Source organism: Rissa tridactyla, chromosome Z, assembly GCF_028500815.1.
Source record: "Rissa tridactyla isolate bRisTri1 chromosome Z, bRisTri1.patW.cur.20221130, whole genome shotgun sequence".
NCBI classification, from domain to species: Eukaryota; Metazoa; Chordata; class Aves; order Charadriiformes; family Laridae; genus Rissa; species Rissa tridactyla.
The window spans coordinates 73,898,367-73,919,249 of NC_071497.1; the positions used below are offsets into that span (position 1 = coordinate 73,898,367).

Here is a 20,883-nt window from a genome sequence, read left to right on the forward strand (position 1 = left end):
TGTCTTGTAGAAAAAGGAAACTACACAGTCCTGACACGGTGAAGTGTCAAAACGTAGCTGTGCCTGTATCTTCATATACATACTATGCATCTAAAAGCTAGCCATGGACCAGAAGTGCCTGTGGTGCATCTGGCTTTGATGCATATTTGGGTTTCTTTTTTTCCAAAAAGATGAAAGTTTTTAAATCTGCATGTACCCATCAAATTTACGCTGATGTCTCTAAAACCGCATATGATGTTCAGGGATGCCGATAATAAGACTACTCAAATATTGGTACTCAGCACCTGCAAAATAGTCCGGGATCAATTTTTCCAAAAGATTTAGCTCCCACCGTTCAGGCCAGATTGTCAAAGGAAAATGCTAGCCTCTGCATGTTTCAGAGCAGCCTAATCCCCAAACAGAGTTATCTCAGAGGAGCTTAGCACTCATGAAAGTTCAGCCTGACAGGACTTAACACTGCCGTAATGATTCAGTCATTGGCATTGGCTTGATAGCAATTGGATGTGGTTCAATTGACAGCTTCCATGGCCCTTTCTGTGAGCCAGGGCCCTTTAGAAACAGTAATGCCAAACTTTAACAACCCTGGATTTGTCTGTGCTTGCTGCTGCTCTCCTGGAAAGATACTCTTGTGGACAGGCTTCATCACACACCCAGGTGCATGCCTGGAACAAAGCAACCCCTGTGCCTGGCGTGAGTTCACCTATATCCTCCAATAAGAACAGCTACATTGGGATGAATGTAATTAATGAAAGGCTGCTTTGTTTTCTATCAGTTGCATATTGCACAGCAGTGTATTAATGAAGAAACATCCCTGAGGACACAGCCTATGTAGGACTCTGCCTTGCTGTACCCACACCTACGCTATCACAAGCCTAAGGGGTTTTCTTCTTTTCTGGTGCTCGTGGTCTGGACTCAGAGCTGCACACAGGGGGCTTGGGCAAAGCTGCTGTCCCACCTGAGCGAGCGCGAGCCATTGGCAGGAGATTGGCTTCACTCACCTGATTCCCAGAGCTGTTACCGCTCTCTTTTCTGGGTAAGAAGGGCTGGATGGCAATCAGAGCCAGGGTGAACAAAGGCATGCCCGGTCCAAAACACAGGGACTGGAATTGTAGAGAGGCTTCCCTGGCTCACAAGGTGGTGGTGGTGATGAAGGGAGGGTGATGCTTGCTGTCATCCTACAGTGCTTTCAGGCCTCTGAGCTGTCTGGCTTTATTTGGGATTTATCCTGCCTGAAGCTAGGTAGAGCCCATGGAGTTATCCTAAGTTTAGTGAGGGCAGAGTAAGTCCTATCCGAATAGATGTATATTAGAAGACTGAATTACAGCAGTATAAATTGGTCATGCAAATAGCCATGTCCCTTTAATATGGTAAAAACATTATAAAACCAAGGTTACATGTTATCTGATTAAATAAGATAATAAGACATAGAGAACAGAATGAATGTTTAAACATTAGCAGCTATGGAAAAATATGACTACTACATAGGAAAAATATAACTATTTCAGAGTGATTAAAGTAAATAAACATCGGATTTTTGCTACTTTTCCAGTACTAAAGAGCAAATAGGAGGTTTCCACTACTTTTCCTTTATTAAAGAGCAGTATACCTTTCTGGACAAACAGAAAGAGTATCACACATGGATATCCTGCTACTTAAATAGTGCAAATAGACCTTTGTTATTTGTGACGTCCCTTTTAATCCTTAAAAATGCATGTATGAGTTTAAAACAAGCATAGCACATACTGTACAGGATATATCCAATGCGCCTTTGCTTCTTCTTCTGTTCCCTTTTTGCTTGTTGCTGTGTTACTGGAAGAGGATGTCTTTCCAGCACAGTCTGTCTGCATCCACAATCACACTGTGCAAGCCAGCACAGTGTGAGCATTACCAGCAGCTCTTTTAAAAAAGAAATACAAGCATCATAAAGCAAATTAATGTCCAGGGCTTCCGTCTTTTTCTACTGCATTAATCAGTGTTTCATCCAGTGAGAATCAGCAATAAAAACAATTCTGTAAAATGTCACTTGAATGCCTTGAGCCAAATCCTCGTCCCCTTTGCCCGCCGGGACGGTAAGTTTTCCCTGGTGTCAGATGGAGGCAGAGAAGGTGGAGTGCTGTCTTGGGAGTGCTGTTCTCCTCCAGCAGGCTACACTAAATATAGCAACACCTCAGTGATTATCACCAGTCAGAACAAACTCCAGCAGCTCTGAGGATGAGAGGACTCTCTTCGGCTTTGCCTCTGTGAATGTATGTTTCAGTAAAGGAGAATTTCAAGCAGCTTGAGGAACTGAGACTGCACAGTGAGGTGAACCCTGGTCCCAGAGCACAGCAAAGCGGCTTGGATTTCCCTTGGCCACACTGCTTGGCTGTCATGCAACCGTGTGACTCTAGCAGCTTTATCTCCAAGCGTGTGCTCCATGCCCAGCATCCCAGAGGGACGGTGAAGTGGCTCAGCCATCTCTGCGTGGCAGCACGTGGGGATCCCCTTAGACCTGGACAGAGAGTCCAGAGAAAAGTGAATGGAAAGGGACAGGATGCCCTCCCCTATCATAATGCAAAATAAAATAAAATAAAATATAATAAAATAAAAAAAGTAGAAAATGCACTTTTTTACTCCAGGCAAATTTACAAAGTATTTTTAAAAAAACATAGGTCTTCTGATCACTCTCAGGATCCATGACACTCCATCCATCTTCCTAAATCAGAGGTTGCATGAGAACATTGCCCGGCCAAATTCAAAGTATTGTCATGCAGCCACAGCTATTGGGAATAATGCTTGTAAGCAAACAAGGTCACTGAGCCCTTTTGTCCTGGAAAGTACTTAAATTCTGCGCTAATGCTTGCAGAAGAGCCACAGAGAAAGACAGCATCTTGCCTTTTACAGCCCCAATTCAGTTTATAGGAAGAGATGGGCCTTTGCTTTTCATTGATTTTGTTCTGTTTTCTTAGATAAACATTGCTAGTACATGAAATACTGAAACTCTTTAATATATAGCACTAACAGAAGTACCTGTGGATCCTAAAATTGGCTTGAGCAGATCTTTACCAACAACAAAAAGGAGTGGAATGTAGGATTTTGCTTTGTTTTAATCTGTCTCTCTTGAAAAGAAAAAAAAATCAGTCTGAGAAAACATTTTCCTAAACTGAGTCCATGTGCCCTTTTTCCTGGGGACTCAGCAAAGAGCCTTGTCCCCAGGCAACTAATTCTTGATAGCAAGTCTGGGTTACTGGTGTTTTGCAAACTCATGGACTTCCACTGGCTGCAGAGGGGTTACTCTTGACCTACCACTGTTTAAAAGAGATTGGATTCCATTTAACTTGAATTTGTTGCTGTATTTATTGCTTAGGCATTAGTAAGAGCTTAACTCTGCAACCAAGAGGTTAACGAAGAGTTCATTAAGTTTTATGAGACATGCTGTGCAGAAGAGTTCATTAAGTTTCACGAGAAATGCTGTGATCCTCTGCTAGGACTGCAGTGTCATTGCTCTGGATTAATCAAATTTGAGGATTAAAGTCAGTTTGAATTAAATTTAGTTTCTGCTGCAGTGGAGATTGCTACCGACATGCTGAGAGGTAAGTTTAGGCCACTTGTAACTGAAATGTGTGAGAACCCACTTCCTTGCAGGTATACCATTGCACTGCGAGTAGGCTGCGTGGCGGAGGTGGGAACTTACAGCGTGCATGAAAACAAACCAGAAATCTTCACTGTCCTGCTTGTTAGGGAAAAAACGGTACACTGTCATTCCTGTAAGGTTTTACTGAATTTTGTAGAAGCTAGACATTGTGACATAGGCTTCCTCGTTGTTTGGTGACCTCGTTTCACTGGTAGGCAGCATCTGGGACACAGTGTCACCATTGAGGGGCTCTGGTCCAGACTGGCCAGAGGGATCTGGGAGAGGAGCAGAGGAAGGGTTGAAACCATCATCGCACAGGGGCACCCTGTTGCTGCGGCACACCTCGTATGTGCTGGAGCCTTCGTTTCCTTCGGTGACCGCAGGCTGGCTGGTGCCCAGGAGTCTGTGCAGGGCGTCAGCTGGCCAGATTCCTCCATAAGTCACAGACAGGTTCAGGTTGCTTTTGTCTGTCATCGCGGGGATCAGCTTCAGGTCTGATCCGCTCCTAAATTTTTCTGGAAGGTTTGTCTCTGGGGCAGTTGATGGCTGCAGGAAATTTTCCAGTTCAGCTTTTGCTCGAATGCCATCCACTTTATGGATATGAACGTAACCAAAACTCTCTGCATTAAAGCTTATATCAAAATTCTGCATGGCAAAGGGAACAGCATGGTCAGTTAACAATGGCTACTAGCTTAAGAGAAAAGATACTTAGATAATTCATTTGACTTTAGAGGGTATTTATTATTTCTTTAACTCTGAAAGTAACCCTGAGCTGAACAATACATTAGCAGAGAATAAACTATCACATGGATTAAAATCCTTTTCCATTTTAATCTGAATCTATTGAGTGGCCTCCTGCAGGCTTCACCACTGGAGAGCGTTTTATGCTCTATGCAACGCGGTGGGAACTGGTGTTTCAGAGACTTTCCCGAGCCACGCATCTGTTGCATGCCTGCTGTTTCACAGGAATAAGTCTGCCGACCAAGGCAGTTCCTTTCGGTTTTACCTTCCTAATTTAGCAGTGAGGGAAGCAAAAGTTTGCCACAGCTTCCTGGCACACATTATGAATCCCTGTGCTGCGGAGCACAGCGGGTGGGAGAGCCGTCTTAGACCTCTTATTAAATTAAGAACATGCTAATAATGTACCAAGTGGAGAGAATAGAGGCGATGAGTTCCATAGTGAAATAACGCACTATAGTTTTAAAGCAATGGGTTAATCCCACACTTTACGGTTTGTATCATTTGTCCATCTGGCTTTTATCTGGCAAAGCAGTTCATGTACTGCATGGCGTATGAGCAATTCTGCTGGCTGTGTAAGGGTACATGGGCATCACCAGAGATGTTTGCAAAGGGTCCTCATCCAGCCCCATGATCACAGTTTCATAGAATCACCGAAGCATCTTGGTTGGAAAGGACCTCTGGAGTCCAACTGGTCCAACCTTCTGCCAGAAGCAGGACCTGGATTGGGTTATCCAAAGCCCTATCAAGCCAAGCCTTGAACATTTCCAGCAAAGGAGAACCTACCTCTTCTCTGGGCAACCTACACAATGTTTAATTGTTCCCAGAGAGAAAGAATTTTGTTCTTGTACCCAGATGAAATTTGCCCTGAAGCAACATGTGCCTGTCGCCTCTAGTCCTGTCACCATGCAGCCTTGTGGCAAGAGCAGCTCCACCATCTCTCTGCCTAAACTTTAGATATTGGAAGTTTGTGATTAGTTTGTGACTACTAATCACAATTCTATTTATAGAAAAGAGCTTCCTCTTTTCTATAAACAAGCTCAATTCCTTCAACCTTTCTTCATATAGAAAGTTCTCTATCCCTATGTAGTTACTTTGCACAAGCCAAAGCTCAGGCACTAATTGAATTTTCTGTTGTTTCCATACCCATGACTAGCATCTGCCTGTGCAAATGTGGTCTCTCTTCAGTGAAATGGAGAAGTAGTTTCTGAAAGATGTCTCAGTTCATGCAGCAAATGCATGTTCTGTCTCTCATGAGTGTTAGTTTTGTAACCATTAGTCTATACTTAGGTGAAAACAACAGTGCACGTACATACATTTTTTGGCTTCTTGCATAGTTGCTCCAGAGTTTTTTTATGATCAGGAAGGTTTGGCCACACAGCAGGCTTGATCCTGGAACAACAGTAGACAAAAAGGAGTTCAACAGCAGCAAAAGAGGGACATGTTGAGAATCAGAGGTTCACATTTGTACTAATTCTCACAAAGCCTTCGGGCTGGCTTGCATTACCCAGAAAAATGACAGAGAGGCCTCAGAATAAAACAAAGACAGGAGAAGAGGAGTTATAAAGGTCACTGAATAGTCATTATTCTTTTGTGTGCGCAAATTGTCACAGTTCAAGGAAGACACTTCACCAAGTACTGGAAAAGCAGCCAATTATGCTGGCAAAGAGCTCATTTGCATCTAGCTGTGTTAACAGGGTTTTGCATGGTGAAACCAATTGCTGCAAGTGAAAAAAAGTCTGTGGTTAAAGCACAAATTTGCTGATATTTGCCTTTGCATGTTTACATAAGTCAAAGAACCGCATATTGTCCCACTCTTTGGCCAGCTATCTGTGCTTCGGATATCTGTATTGTAGCCTTGTCCCACAAGGTCCCACAGGTCTAATTTTTACTGCCTTGATTAGCAAAGTTCTCGTGTTGTGCTGCTGGAAACCCTCAGCTCTGATGCATCTAGAGAATATAGCCCAACCGACATTCAAAGTTGCAGTGATGTAAATGTAGCTATAGATGTATATGAATATATTTTTTTTCATATATGTGTCTGTATATGTGGGAATATATACACACATGTCGTAAAGCTTCCTCTTTTTAAAAGGGAAAAGTCTGTGTTCAAAAAGTCTAAAAGCCTGTTTTTTCAGCAGTTCATCTCCTAAGGTTAAACGTGGGACATTTTCACTTCACATTCTGGTTTCAGCAGATTATCTATGTATCTGTTAATTTACTTATATTTGTCACCTACATATTCTATATTCAAAAATAAATCTATCTATCTATCTATCTATCTATCTATCTATCTATCTACTGCTGTGTAGTCAATATATGAAAAAAAAACACCAATGCAGACAAAGGACTGCCCACATATTGAATGTATATCCAGTCCCACTTCTGCTGTGACCGCTTCGGTGGGGGACGTGGAGCCTGGTTTCACCACATGGCTGGATGTGGACCCAGCTGTGGTTGTGGCAGATGCCATCAAGCCCTTGTTGCAGAGAGCTCTGCCCAGCTGCTTCTGAAAGCGCTGCAGAGCGAACACCCCACTGACTCAGCCTGTGAAAGGGAAAGAGGCAATCTCCCCCATATACCGTTTCCACACCTCTTGGGACTTTACTAAAACCCGCAGGTCGCTTTCTTTTCTGGATCTTTTTTGAAGCTTTTGAGTCAAATTTGCCTCCAGTGAGACACTGACTCTGTAAGTGTTCTGTGGTGACTTTAGCTCCCCAAAAGTCCCAGTGTTCCAAGCCCAAGACTGAAGTCTGCTCAAAGTGGCAGGTCATCTTCTGCCTGCCAACACTCTCCCTTGTAATGCCCACTTCTACTCTTTGCCTGCTTTCGGCTTGATATACAGGTCCAGAGATGGAAAGAGAATAGTTCACAAGTATAACAGGGAAAGCAATAAGACTTTCAGAACAGGATTGGCGTCCAACACTTTTTCTGATACAAAGAGACTTAGCTTACCTATTTTCCCAGAAAGTTATGACCAGGAAAATCATGACAATGGACAGCATGAATCCCAGGATGGAGAGTATAACCACGACCACACTGCTATCTAAAGAAAAACAAAGAACACCGGCCAATGCATGTAAATGTCTCATTGTTAAGCCAACGTAACTGTACTGTCTCTTCAGGCAATAAATTAGGAATTAATGCCAATCATTGCACTTGTCTATCATTAGACTGGTTCAGTGGTGCATTTCTCCTGCCTCGCTGAAGGAGGGCGGAGGTAGACTCTCAGAGCATCAGCACTTCACCGAGCTCTAAACTGGTTCTCAGGCTGGATTAAAGCAGCTCAAAGTCTGCTGTCACCTCCAGCGTGTTGAAGCCCACCGCTCACCACATCCTTACAGCAGCACTGACACAACTCCAAACACACGTAATGCTGAGGTGCCCCTGGGGACTGAAGGGACCTCAAGGACCAGAAGGATTATTCATGTTTACAAGTGCAATGATGAGGTTTTATGCCGTATCGTATTGGTTATTAACGTGCCATGTTCACACACAAATCCAGGGCCCTGAAATGGGTCATGTTCCACCACTCTTTGTGCTCTAAAACGCTCAGTGCAAGCTGGTCCTTCTCCCTGCACACCAGCAGTCAGCAAGCAGCAGTGAGTCAGGCTTCACCTCCCTTTGCCCCCCTCGTGCCCTTACAGCAGCACTTCATCTGATCTTGTGGGGAGATTTAGGATTTAGCTTCACGTGAAGAGTCAGTCCCAGACCAGAGTGATACAGTCGCCTTCTGGGTCATTTCCTTGGGGTGCTGTGAGGGCTGACCCTGCTGTGGCCGTGAGCTCTTCCCTCCCCATGCTCTCGTCACTGCTGCCACCAGGGCTGGCCAGGGAGCCGGGGACCCCTAGCTCTGCTTTCTTCCAGGTGGACCAAAGTGGTTTCTGCCCTTACTGCTCTTTGTGGAGTGCTGCTCCTTTGCGGTCCTGAAGCTTTTGGAAGTGCTCCATTCGCTCCACATGCCCTTAAAATAATCTCCATTGGGCTGCGAACGTACTTTCACCTCATACGATGCGTCATTTTTGAGGTTTTTCCCCAGTAACTTCACCTGAAGGTATGGTGATTTGATTGTCTAAACACACACAAAAAAAATGCCAATTATTTTTCTAGAAGACACAGGAGAAGTATATTTGAGCTTCAGCAAAATGTGCAAGATCAGGTGCATCCCTGCAGTACTGTGCCCTTTGCTCCGTGTCTTTGGTTATTATACCGGTGGTCATCACAGCATCAGTCTAGCTTAATAGCAAGGTAGTCCAGGCAGTTTTGAGAAGAGAGACTAATGTAAAAGCTCTCTGGAAAACAGCTGGAGGTATTAACTGTGCTTTGCTACTGCCAACATTGCAGTGGGAAAAATACACTTCCCTGGGAAGGCTCAGAAGAGAGAGGGGAAAAACTACATTTGTGCGGCATAAAAAGACAATTCTGAAAGAGCAGCTGCAGAAAAGAAGATGAAATTCTGCAGTGCTGCTCTAGTGCTCTTCATTTCAATGTATTTGGTTGCATGAATCCTTTTCTTTTTCTAGTTATGCTTCTCCTGTGTTCCCTCTGTAAAAACCTGGTATAGTCCACTCTTTCAACCACCTCCCATCTGGATGGGTGTTTGCACAGCTGCTCTTGTGACAGGGGACACAGAGGCACCAGCGGCTCCTCAGCCCAAACCAGATCCAATTCACAGGCAGCTACAGCCCGAAAGATGGTCAGAGGGTGGGAGAGCTGCAGGGCTGCACCCAAAGCCTGGAGAGGCTCAGTGAAAAAGGGACACAAATAAGCTGTTGCTAAATAAGAAAAGGGGTCGTATGATTTACTGACTCATGAGCACAGAAAATAAGAGCAAAACCACTGCAGCAAAGGGCGAGACATCCAAACACTTAGAATGGTTCATTACATTATGTCTTCTCTTCCCACTGCAAAGTACAAATGAATGAAACTTCGTTAGCCCAGAGAAGTGTCTAATAGACATGGGTGCTGTTGGTCTGGAATCATTTTGACTGATGAAATTTCGAGGTGCCAAATATTGCACCTTTCCAAGCTTTCAGCTGGAGAACAGTAGAAATGCAGACTTTAAGGTTTTAACCTCATACTGGTATTTCTGATAATGTTTAATTTTGGATATTAGTGTAAGATCACCAATCCATCATCACTTACCTTCCAAGTACTTTCTTCCTGCCGATAGGCTATTTGGTGTATTAATTTGTCCTTTAAGTACTTCTTCCATGAGTGTGGTGTGCTATAATGAATAAGATACTCATTTGCCTCCTTTTGGTATGTGATGTTTATATCGAATGGTACTTCAGGTTTAACTGCAAATGATAACAAACCAGGAACATATCAGGAGTAGAATAATGTTACTACAAAATGAACAGGTTTTGAAAAGTAAAAAAAGAAAAAAGTCCACTTCAAGTTGCAGGCCCTGCAGGGTGACCTATCTTGAGCGAGGGCTGGCCTGAGCTGGGTGAGCCTCGTGCTGAGCCCCAGCTCGTCCTTACACCATGGTCCTGAGAGGGGCTTGGGTTTGACCTGCTGGAGCAGCAGTGTGACCAGCAGGGATGGCACTTCCTAGGAATGTGACATTTAGCCTTTGAAAGCAATTCCTGAGCATGCCCACCCCTGTGGTAGCGTTGCTTGAAGACTTGAAATTCAGTCCTTCTAACTAGTGCTCTGAGACAGAGACCCCATGGCAAAACTGCTGCTATGAGGAGCGTATGGGTACAAGTGTTGGTGGCCATCAGGGCAAAGGGACAGAGAAGGGACAATATATAACAGTGTTAGATATAGCAGAGGGGGCTGTGTCTCCAGGCCCTCACTATGAACACACACCTGACCTGGTCTGCAGGAGACTGTGTCAAATGACCACCCGTGCAAGTATCTCAAGTCCAAAATGCTGGATTCTGTGCCTGAGACCTGCAGGGACCTGTGTCTGTGCCACTGAGGGCTTCCTGAATGCACCACGTAAGGTACATCAGCTCTCACAGGAACAGAGACCCCACACCTCTTTCCTCTCAGGAAAATGCATATAGCCAGAAATTATGCCCACTCCTTTGGCAACCCCTAAATACTTAATTCTTCCATGCAAAGCCTGCAGTTTCCAGATGAGAGACCTGGTCTCTAAATTGGAAAAACATGGATTTGATGGATGGACCACTCAGTGGATAAGCAACTGGCTAGATGGCCACACTCAAAGGGTTGCAGTCAATGGCTCAATGTCTACATGGAAACCGATGATGAGTGGCATTCCTCAGGGGTCAGTGCTGTTTAACATCTTTGTTGGTGACATGGACGGTGAGACTGAGTGCACCCTCAGCAAGTCTGTCGACAACACCAAGCTGTGTGGCACGGTCGACACGATGGAGGGAAGGGATGCCATCCAGAGGGACCTGGATGAAATAGAGGGTGGGCCTGTGCGAAACTCATGAAGTTCAACCAGGCCAAGTGCAAGGTCCTACACTTGGGTCGGGACAATCCTCATTATCAGTACAGGCTGGGGGATGATGTGATAGAGAGCAGCCCTGCGGAAAAGGACTTGGGGGTACTGGTGGATGAAAAGCTGGACATGAGCCAGCAATGTGTGCTTGCAGCCCAGGCAGCCACCCACATCCTGGGCTGCATCAAAAGCAGCGTGGACAGCAGGTTGAGGGAGGTGATTCTGCCCCTCTATTCTGCTCTGGTGAGACCCCACCTGGAGTACTGCAGCCGGCTCTGGAGCCCTCAGCACAAGAAGGACATGGACCTGTTGGAACAGGTCCAGAGGAGGGCCATGAAGATGATCAGAGGGCTGGAGCACCTCGCCTATGAAGACAGGCTGAGACAGTTGGGGTTGTTCAGCCTGGAGAAGAGAAGGCTCCGAGGGGACCTTATAGCAGCCTTCTAGTACCTAAAGGGGGCCTACAGAAAGGATGTGGAGGGACTCTTTTTCAGGGAGTGTAATGATAGGACATGGGGTAATGGCCTCAAGCTGAAAGAGGGTAGATTTAGATTGGATATCAGGAAAAAATTCTTTACAGTAAAGTTGGTGAAGCACTGGCACAGGTTGCCCAGGGAAGTTGCGGATGCTCCATCCCTGGAATTGTTCAAGGCCAGGCTGGATGAGGCTTTGAGCAGCCTGGTCTAGTGGGAGGTGTCCCTGGCCATGCCAAGGGGGTTGGAACTAGATGATCTTTAAGGTCCCTTCCAACCCGAACCATTCTGTGATTCTGTGACCACCAGAGGTGGTCCAGGCAGGACCATAAGCTGCATTGTAAGATTATTACAAAACTATTGGACTGGGGCAGAAATGTTTCATAAGAGAGGGATGACACAGTACCTATTGCCAAAGGAAGGCAAAGCAATGTGGCACCAGAGCAGAATGGAGCTGCTCTACACGGGCTTCTCTGCAACCCTCAAATGAGACCTGTTCCCAAGAGAGATAAGTCCTAAGGAGCTCCTCTTCTCCCTAGTTCCATGTTTCTTTGCTCAGGCAGGTCCCTAATGTGGCTTTGATGAGCCCATTCACAGGTTCTTGGTGGTCCTTCCACATTGCAGGATGCCTGAGCCCCTCATTCATACAACAGGCTCCACCAAGGAGCTAGGTGTGAAAAAGTGAGATCTTGCAACCTTGCAGTCCCTGTGCTACCGTGCTCATGCTAGACTTGGGGTGATCAGTCCTGAAACTGCACAATCACTAGCAAGAGATGAACATAACACCTCTGCTTGAGAGTTCATCCACACTCAGGAACAGCTGCTTCGCCCATGTGCATGATTTGGTCTATGTCCAGGTCTGGGCAGAGTGTTATAATAAGGCAGAATTCTGCTGTGCATTTTGAATGGAGGTTAATCATGTTTGGCTTTGAAGCAAAGGGAACACCCCAATCTGAGGCTATGTGTCCTGCTAGGGCACGGTTTTACTGTGCCTCTGTGTCATCCAGATTGATGACTAGACTTTGCGCTGGGCTATTTTTTTCCCCAGTAACACCTATATCTTAAAAATGCCCAAAATGTTAAGTGTCTTACCAATGTCAGTTACAACCAGACTCCTGCAGACCATTCTCTTCATCTCAGAGCTCATACAAATGTCTTTATTTGAGAGTATATCAGTGAATTGTAAGAAATACACATCTTCCTGTTTCTCCATGTTGAAGCACACATAATCGCTGTCTTCCTTGGTACTGTTGACCGAAGTGACACAACGTTAATTTCTTATCAGTGTTACTATAACTATATAGTAAGGGACAAATCCCTGTTGTTCATTTAGCATTGAGTGAAGTGACACTCCATGTGAAATAAGAAATAATGCCATGCAAATAAGGAGTTTAAAAGATTGATAGTGTTTTCCCTCATGGTCTTTTAGCACAATAATCCAGTGACACGAATCACAGTTAGAGCCCTTGAGCTCTCAAATGAAAAAAAATGCAATTATTAAATTGGAGATGTATGTCTTAAAAACCTTTGTATCTTTAAAAATTATCTTACTTCTGCCATTTTTATGTATATGGCAATAGATTTGGATGCTCACTGAAGATAAAGAGAAATTTCTTATTGACTGAAGTGTGGCAAATAGAGGGTAAATAGTCAGCCAAGCCATGAAAGGAGTCATATGGCACTGTTTCAGACATGGAAATATATCTGTGTGTTCCTCAATCTGTGTGACTCCCATGTTTGAGGTCTGCCATAAAATTTCAATCAAAATCCAGAATAAATCCCACGAAAATAGAAAAATTCTAATAAACTAGATGGAAAAAAATTAAGTAGTGATTAGAATAGCAAGATTAAAAAAAATTAAAAATCCACTTCTGCTGGCTGCCACAGAACTTTCAGTTTCAGGAAAAACAGGCAAAAGGAAAAGCAGAAGTATGCTAAAGAAATAAAATCCGAGCTTCCTCAGCTAGCTGCATCAGTTAAAAAAAGGTGGAAAAGAGTTTCAAGGCCTCGACAAGAAGTGGAGATGACTGATGTGTTTGGTAACTGTTGGGGTTTTGTATGCTCATTCTAGCATGTTTTTTACATGTCTGTGTGTGCAAAGACAATTGCTTAATTTTTGTCTTGACCTAGATAAAGGCATTTTCCCCGCAGTGGAAAATCAGCCATCTTGCCAAAGAATGTTCTGTGGAAAGGATCTGCCTCTTCAAAAACATTTTTACTTTTCACTTGATAAAGGCTTAAGTTCGGCCTTTTAAAATCATTTAATTTAAAGATAAAATGCTCTCGGTTCATGCTGGGCTACTTCCGTAATTACAGGTATTTGAGTGCAACAGAGGCAAAATCAGGACTATTGGAGACGTTACAATGCCCTTTACAGACCCTCCCAGCTCCTTATTAGGGAGTTATGTTCTGTTTCCGTAAACCCTTCTTCTTTGCTGAATATAGTATTCAAACTTGGTAAACACTCTGAAACAGAATTTTGCCTGCTCCTTTTTCCCAGCATACGGTAACATGACGCACTGGTGCTTAGCATTTCTCTTCCCAGAAGTTTACCAAAGGACGGACTGACAGTGCTTACCACAGGGCCAAGGTATAGTTAGTGTTGTGAGGAGGCAGCTCGGTAAAATTGCAGGTCAGGCTGCTGTAGGAATCCTTAAACTCCAGCTGGCTGAAGCAGTTGATGTCAAAGTTGTCTGGCTCGTCATCTCCAAAAGTCCCTAAGGAGAGATTCGCAGGATGTTACTGAAGCAAACCTGTAAGTGCATTCGATTTGCAGCTCCACTGCATAGGAGGCTGTTTCTTTACGTAGTTGCCTGAAAGGATCAACCCACCTGTTTTGTAAGAAGCAAAGAAAGCTTGTTCAAAATGAAATTAAAAGCCACTTGCACCTTTCAAGGTTGCTCTCCCTGCACGCCAGTGAAGCCCACACACTTACCATGCATAAAGGTACATTCTGCATCATCGACCTGTGAACTATAAAAAGACACTGTGTCGCAGATGGCTTGGTCAGATGAGACACCCTATGTCTGTTCTTTTTCTACTAAACACGGGCAAAGAGGAGTGCTGATGTCAACCTGGAAACCTCTGTGAAAAAGTCCCAGTGTCAAGCGTAAAACAGAGAAAATATATTGTCCGCTCTGCAGTTTAATTCCTCCTAAGTTTGAGACAGGGACAGGGTATTCTTTTTTAAAAGTTACGCATAAACATTATACCAGGATAAAAGCAGGACCTACTCCATGTGAAAATTATCTCAGAACTTTCTGAAACAGGTTTTCCTATTAGGAACCACAAAATGCTGGTACCCTTGTGAGCTAACTGTGTTCCTGATGCCTATTGAAGGCAGGATATTCAAGTCCAGAACCAAAACACTCTTGACAATAAAGGGAACAGAAATATGCACTGGGGGATATATTCGCATGTTCACTGACAGAGGTATCTGGGGCTGGTGCTCGAGGCTCACACCTACTCAAGAGCAAGGGTTAGTTTCAATAGGAGTTATTTGTACAGGAATTTCAGCTCAGGACAGCCTGTAAGTACATCAAACGCCTTGTAGCTCCCAAGAGGCAGACCCACAGCCAAGGATGCAGGCTCGGCTGTTGCCGTTGCTGCCCCTGCGTGAGGACCAGCCGCATTGCAGACAGCTGAGAGCAGCTGGGCAGCGTCCCCCTGTCCCTGCCTGGCCTCTGCCCGTGCTGGGAATGTCTGGCCTGCCACCAGGTTCCTGTGAATACTGGAAAATGGTATGGATGGTTTTAGGAAACCAAGAGTATTTTGGTGTCATGGAGCAATTAAGCCCCATTTTGGTTGTACTTGCAAAGTTTTCTGACATGTCACAAATTTGGGCTCAGGAGGGAAAGCTCTGACTTTCTGACAGAATGTGTGGCTTCCTGCAAATTTGCTTCGATGACTAATAAAACAATTGCGATTTGAGTAAAAGCATATATCTCAAGTCCTACACTTAGCAGGTATGAGGTCAGTGAAGCAAAAACCGATGCGTCTGAGAGGAGTCCTCTCCAGCGGAAACTGCCAATTCAGCCTCATTTCATGAACCTCACCCACAGTAGCCGAGCGGAGAGGGAAAGGGTCATTGCCATGACCCCTTCAGCAGATCCTCGCGGCAGGAATGCCCCTGTCTCCTTTTACTGGTGGTTAAGGGTAGCTGTGGCGATATGTAACCCTCTTCCCTGTGTCCAGGGACTATTCCTGGTCCCCTTCTTGGTCCTCTCCTACCCACTCCTCAGATGTGCCATTGCCACACGGGACACCTGCCGCAGGGAGAATGAGACCTCTGCTGCTTGGGGGGTATCAGTGATTCACACTCACAAATGGTGTGGGGAAATGCCTGAGCAAAGATTTCAAATGGAAAATGTCTCCCAGAAAAAATAATGGTCTTGTCTGCTGTCACCCAGGTGAATTGGATCACAGAGGGGTGACCAGCTGCTTGGATACCGTGATGCATAGTTCTGCCGGTGATGTCCTATGATCCCTGACCAATCCTGCCAGCATACAGGGAGACCCAGAACTTGTCTGACATGGGAGCACATCCAAAGATCTAAAATGGTCTTGGTTTGACAGGAGTGAGAAAGAAGGGGAGAGTTTTTCGATTGCTTTAAAATACAAGAGCATGACCCCACAGGGTCACTGTCAGCAGTACTTTCTCCTGGCCTCAGAGCTGAGGTGCGTCTGGAGTCAGGTTTCGAATAAGAGAAGAAATTCAGTTAGAAATAAGTCAATCAGGAATGCAGAGAAAAATGCAAAAGCTGTGCGGGCAGGGGTAGGAAGGGGGCTACTGCCACCAGCACCCATAGTGGGCAGTAGGAGGGATGGGAGACCATCTGATGTTGCATCAATCCAGAACACAGGGGCAGACCTATCCCCCGAGCTGAGATACAGTGGCCATTTGCCACCACGAGCAACTGGTGCTAAGTGATTACTGGCCCTACCTTCTCACCACGGCTCTGGTAGGGACAATGAAATGCTGTGAGGGGATAACCTGTGCAGCGCAGACATGGACAAAGCAGGTGCCGTACAAGCTGCTCTACTTGACCACCACGTTCAAGAGAGAGATGCAGAGATCAGAGCAGCCCTAGAACAAGCCCCGCAGCAGTTTCACACAGGTGAGAGTCTTGACCGACGCAGCCCTGAGCCATCGGGGCATACATGCATGTACAGAAATGTATATTACACGAAGTTACATGTTGGTGGGTAAAAGTGTATGCATATAGATATAAGTCTATTCGAAATTCAGGGGATAACAAGTAAGATGAAATGAATCTACATAAAATGGAAACCCCACATATTTTATATAGATAGATACACCCAAAGGCCACAGGCACAGATATGTCACATTTGATGCCTCTCTACGACTTTAATTGCAACTACCAGGAGACTGCCTTATTTATACGCATAGCTACTTCAAGACAACATTAAAACTTATGAATTAGGATGACTAGTCTTCCTTTATATAACAGAGAGACCGCTTGGTGCTCTCTGTATATGCAAACTACACATACCAGATTTTGCATAAATGCACAGAACAGATAATCACCATATTAATAAATAGCTTATCAGAAAAAGTTATTCAGCTGTCCACTAATGCTTTGCATAATGAAAAGTGACAGAAATTTTACTTCATTCTCCAGCAGGCTAACTGCAAAATGAAAAGAGAGAAAAAGGTTTTGTCTTGCAGCTCAAACAGCCATTTAATATTTAACCAGCGTAGTGCACTTTTGGTGCCACACTGGAAGGAAAGTTGACTTTACCCCTTTGACATTGAACTTTCACATTGTGATTAAGTGGTTCCTTGTTCATGGAAATAACATCCTAACCATTGAATATATGGTAATTAAACCCCATGAATGTTGTTAAGCAAGCAATTTGAAATGCTTTATCTGGTATGGTTCCTCAACGGGCTGACAGTAATTTTTCTGTCTGATGTAAATGTGCCTCAGTTACACTTCTTCCCTAAACCTCAGAAACACCACACACAAATGTCCCCTACGTAAATGGTTTTGATGACTCCAACATGACTCACACTGCTAAGGACTCTTTACACAATTAAAAGTTTACAAGATTATAATTTTTTTCCTTGAGAAGCCCAGACCAGGGAGACCCTTGAGTCTGGCTCGGCTGAAATCAAGGCAGGGCCTGATAGGGGAACTCTACTGGGAGAAAAACTGCTCTCGTAGCTATAGCCATGGCAGGTACTTCACAGGGATGGTTGTCTCTTGGGTTTGGACAACACCTGGCTGGATGGTTCAGATCACAGCAGGAATCTCATGAGCCTTTACCAAGAGAAGAGTGTTATCAAAGCTACGGACATGCTTCAGCTTTAAGCTCTGAAGCCACCAGAACGAGTACCAATGTGTGAAACCAAAGGCACTGCTAAGCACCTGCAGGATCAGTGACAGAATTTCCAAAGTGAGCTAAGTGACTATCTCCCTGGACAGAGTAACGTGAAATCTCTAGTGATGGTCTGTTTCAGGCAGAGCTTGTTTTAATCACAACAGTTTTGATGTGGGTTGGACAAACCATACGAGTCTGGGTAGGAGGACCACTGAAGCCAGCCGTCCTGCTGGTGAAACCCCACAGCCTACTGCCTCCTGCTCCCCCGACCCATGCCCCTTTTGAGCTCTACTTGTAGCTCTCTTAGGGCTTTTGGAGATCTCCACCACCCCTGCCAGGCTGGAGGACAGCTCTTGGGAAGCGGTCTGCCTCTTAGAAGGGAGGAGGAGATGAAGGCAAGCGCAGCCATGAGCTTTTCCCTCTTCTGCCCATAAGAAAGGGCGAGCTTATGCCTGCGTTGGCTGGTGGCACTTTGCCAGGAGGCAGGGCGAGTTGGAGATGCGAAGTGAAAGGCAAACGTCCATCACAGGTGATTTTACCCTGGATTGTTTAATTTGTTGGCCAAACCCATGAGACCCATAAAGAAATCATAAAAGCTGCTAATTGCTCAGTGGGGATTTTCTGAATCTGTTTGTTTTTAATTCTAAGCAAATTATGCTTTACTGGAGATTAGTGACAAAGCAAGGAAAGGCCCCGTCATATCTACTTTTGGGAAGCCCCAGTGACACCAGTGATAAATCACTAGCATTGACCATTCACCGTGTAGCTGCTGGCCAAAGCTGGTTCTAAACAGCTGCAGATTGTATAAATAAAAGGCAAATAGAAAAAAATAAAAACAAGATTGTTAGACAGAGTTCTGAGTCACTCCCTATTTTCTTCTAATTAAAAAGCTTAACATGCATATCCTATCTATGTATATATGTATGTATGTACATATGTGTACATACATACATGTTATAATACATGACACCCAGGGAAAAGTGAGATTCACTATCTGTGAGATAGCATAGGAACACAGACGTTGTCTTCCTAAAAACCAAAACCTCTTTTGCTCCCACAGAACGGAGCCTTAAAACTACCAGTAACCGAGTCCCCATGTCCTTCAGGGACAGTGCAACAAGCTCTGTCGCTGCCGTTTGTTTAGTATTAGGCAAGTAAGAGTTTAAGACATCTGGGACTGGATGTGTAAATCCAATTTTTCAGCTCCCTTTTGAGAAAAGGGACAGCAGACTGAAACAGTGGTTTTATTGCTGCTCTTGTTTTGATTTTTGATTTTGATCATGCTAAACAATTTTCACTTCTCTAAATAAGACAACGAAATCTGCAGTAAGCTGAAATTTAAACTGTTGAATTAATTTATAACTTTTTGCTGATAAGGGATGAATGCTTTTAGTTATGGGCTGTGAGAACGCCCTGGCTGAGCTACTGCTTCAGCCGTACTACGAGGGAGATCGGGACTATCCCCCAGATATACCTGATGCAATAGCTTCAAGAAAAAGAGAAAAAAGCTTGGCTTTTGAGGTGGAACAGTTTGGGCTAAGTTTGAGGTACATTGAAACATTTTTTTTGGAGGAAACTGCCAAGAGCAAGAGAAGCCAGAACTTCATGCCTTTCGGATGGCAGCTCAGAGTGACTGTGGACTGCAGAAGAGTGAAGTGGTTCCCTGCTCCCAGGCGTAACTCCTCACATGAGCACCAGATACAATGAGAGAGGATTAACAGGTCTGTTCTCGCGTGCCCTGTGCACACAGCTATGGTCCCCCTCATTTCATACGAATTTGGATGTTACAAGGACAGCAGACTTGGGAATTAAATTAAACAAGTATCCTCAAGGTCTGCATCTGCCTCAAGTACTGACACTAAAAGAAAGACACTGGAGGCTAAAACGCTAACACATTTAACCCAGCAGTTGCATTTTGGAGCTCTTAACTCAGGTTTTTCAAGATCATACATGAGTGGAAAGATGAAGATGAAATGACTCACCATCACCATCTGCTGAGGTGCAACCACTTTCCCCAAAAGTGGTATGAAGAAACAAGACGAAAATGCTCAATACTGTACTCGTCTGTGTCATCCTGAGCATGCTGCATGTGTGCAGTACGTGTGTGTGCGAAACCCGCGCTCACTTCCTTTATACCAGACGCAGAACAAACCCATTGCCTGATAAAGAGACCGCAGGCAAGGGGAAATGTAAACATGCCGACAAGGATGACTAGTGGCAGAGAGCAGGAAGCCAGCGTGAAGATATTTGCAGAGCTTTTACTTTGAAACACGCTTCCCACTTCAAAACTAAGGACCTCCTGGATCAGGCCCATTGGGCCAAATCTGGTCAAGTCCAGTGGGTTGGGAGGACACTTCACGGACAGCGGTCATGGCTTGGCCAGTGGGATTTTTTGCTGCTGATATCTCTGAGAGCACGATTTAGTCCTCTCTCTCTATAGAGGTACACAGGTCCAAGGGAGAAAAATCTTCCAGCTATGAAACATGAAGCATGATTGCTGTTATTTATTCTTTAAGTGTTGGCATCAAAAGAAGCATGGCCAGCAGGTCAAGGGAGGTGATTCTGCCCTTCTACTCCACTCTGGTGGGACCCCACCTGGAGTACTGCATCCAGCTCTGGAGCCCCCAACATAAGAAGATCATGGACCTGTTGAATTGAGTTGAGAGGAGGTTCACGAAGATGGTCAAAGGGCTGGAGCACCTGTCCTAGGAAGACAAGCTGAGAGAGTTGGGGTTGTTCAGCCTGGAGAATAGACCTTATTGTGGCCTTTCAATATATAAAGGGGGCTTACAAGAAAGATATAGAGACACATTTTACTGTGGCCTGTAGTGACAGGACAAGTGCCAACAGTTTTACACTAAAGGAGGGTAGATATAAATTGGACATAGGCAAGAAATTTTTTCTGTGTGGGTGGTGAGACACTGGAACAGGCTGCCCAGGGAAGTTGTGGCTGCCCCATCCCTGGAGGTGTTCAAGGCCAGGCTGGATGGGGCTTTGAGCAGCCTGGTCTAGTGGGAGGTGTCCCTGGCCACAACAGGGGGGTTGGAACTAGACGATCTTTAAAGGTCCCTTCCAACCCAAACCAGTTTGTGATTCTATGAAGTCCCAAATAAGGCAATGCTGCCCCAGAAAAGCTGTGATTTAAAATACTAATCCTGCAAAATCTAGATCCTGAGAACAAAGTGGTACATCTCTCATTTTTTCAGGCTTTGGACAAAGCAGAGTCAGAAAGCAGAAGATAAAGAGGTGTTAAATGTTTCCTTTACACACTTTCTGTGGCTGTATACACCAAC

The 20,883-nt window shown here is 44.7% G+C and overlaps 1 protein-coding gene across 1 annotated transcript; it reads right to left on the reverse strand.

Annotated features, from left to right (window-relative positions):
• Positions 1-566: 566 nt before the first annotated feature.
• Positions 567-19,733, reverse strand: IL7R (interleukin 7 receptor). Its single transcript, XM_054186484.1, has 8 exons — positions 19,573-19,733; positions 13,824-13,962; positions 12,338-12,492; positions 9,497-9,651; positions 8,246-8,423; positions 7,307-7,397; positions 5,668-5,743; positions 567-4,258 (listed from the first exon to the last, which is right to left on the reverse strand). The coding sequence occupies exons 1-8, from the start codon at positions 19,670-19,672 to the stop codon at positions 3,755-3,757; spliced, it is 1,398 nt and encodes a 465-aa protein (XP_054042459.1). The 5' UTR covers positions 19,673-19,733; the 3' UTR covers positions 567-3,754.
• Between the last annotated feature and the right edge of the window lie 1,150 nt (positions 19,734-20,883).

Excerpts from the sequence above, each read along its gene's own strand:
- IL7R (XM_054186484.1), bottom strand. The coding sequence starts at position 19,672 with ATGCTCAGGATGACACAGACGAGTACAGTATTGAGCATTTTCGTCTTG. Across the intron at positions 12,493-13,823 it reads AACTATACCTTGGCCCTGTG|TACCAAGGAAGACAGCGATT; the intron begins GTAAGCACTGTC and ends TTCGGTCAACAG. Across the intron at positions 8,424-9,496 it reads AGGAAGAAAGTACTTGGAAG|ACAATCAAATCACCATACCT; the intron begins GTAAGTGATGAT and ends GTGTGTGTTTAG.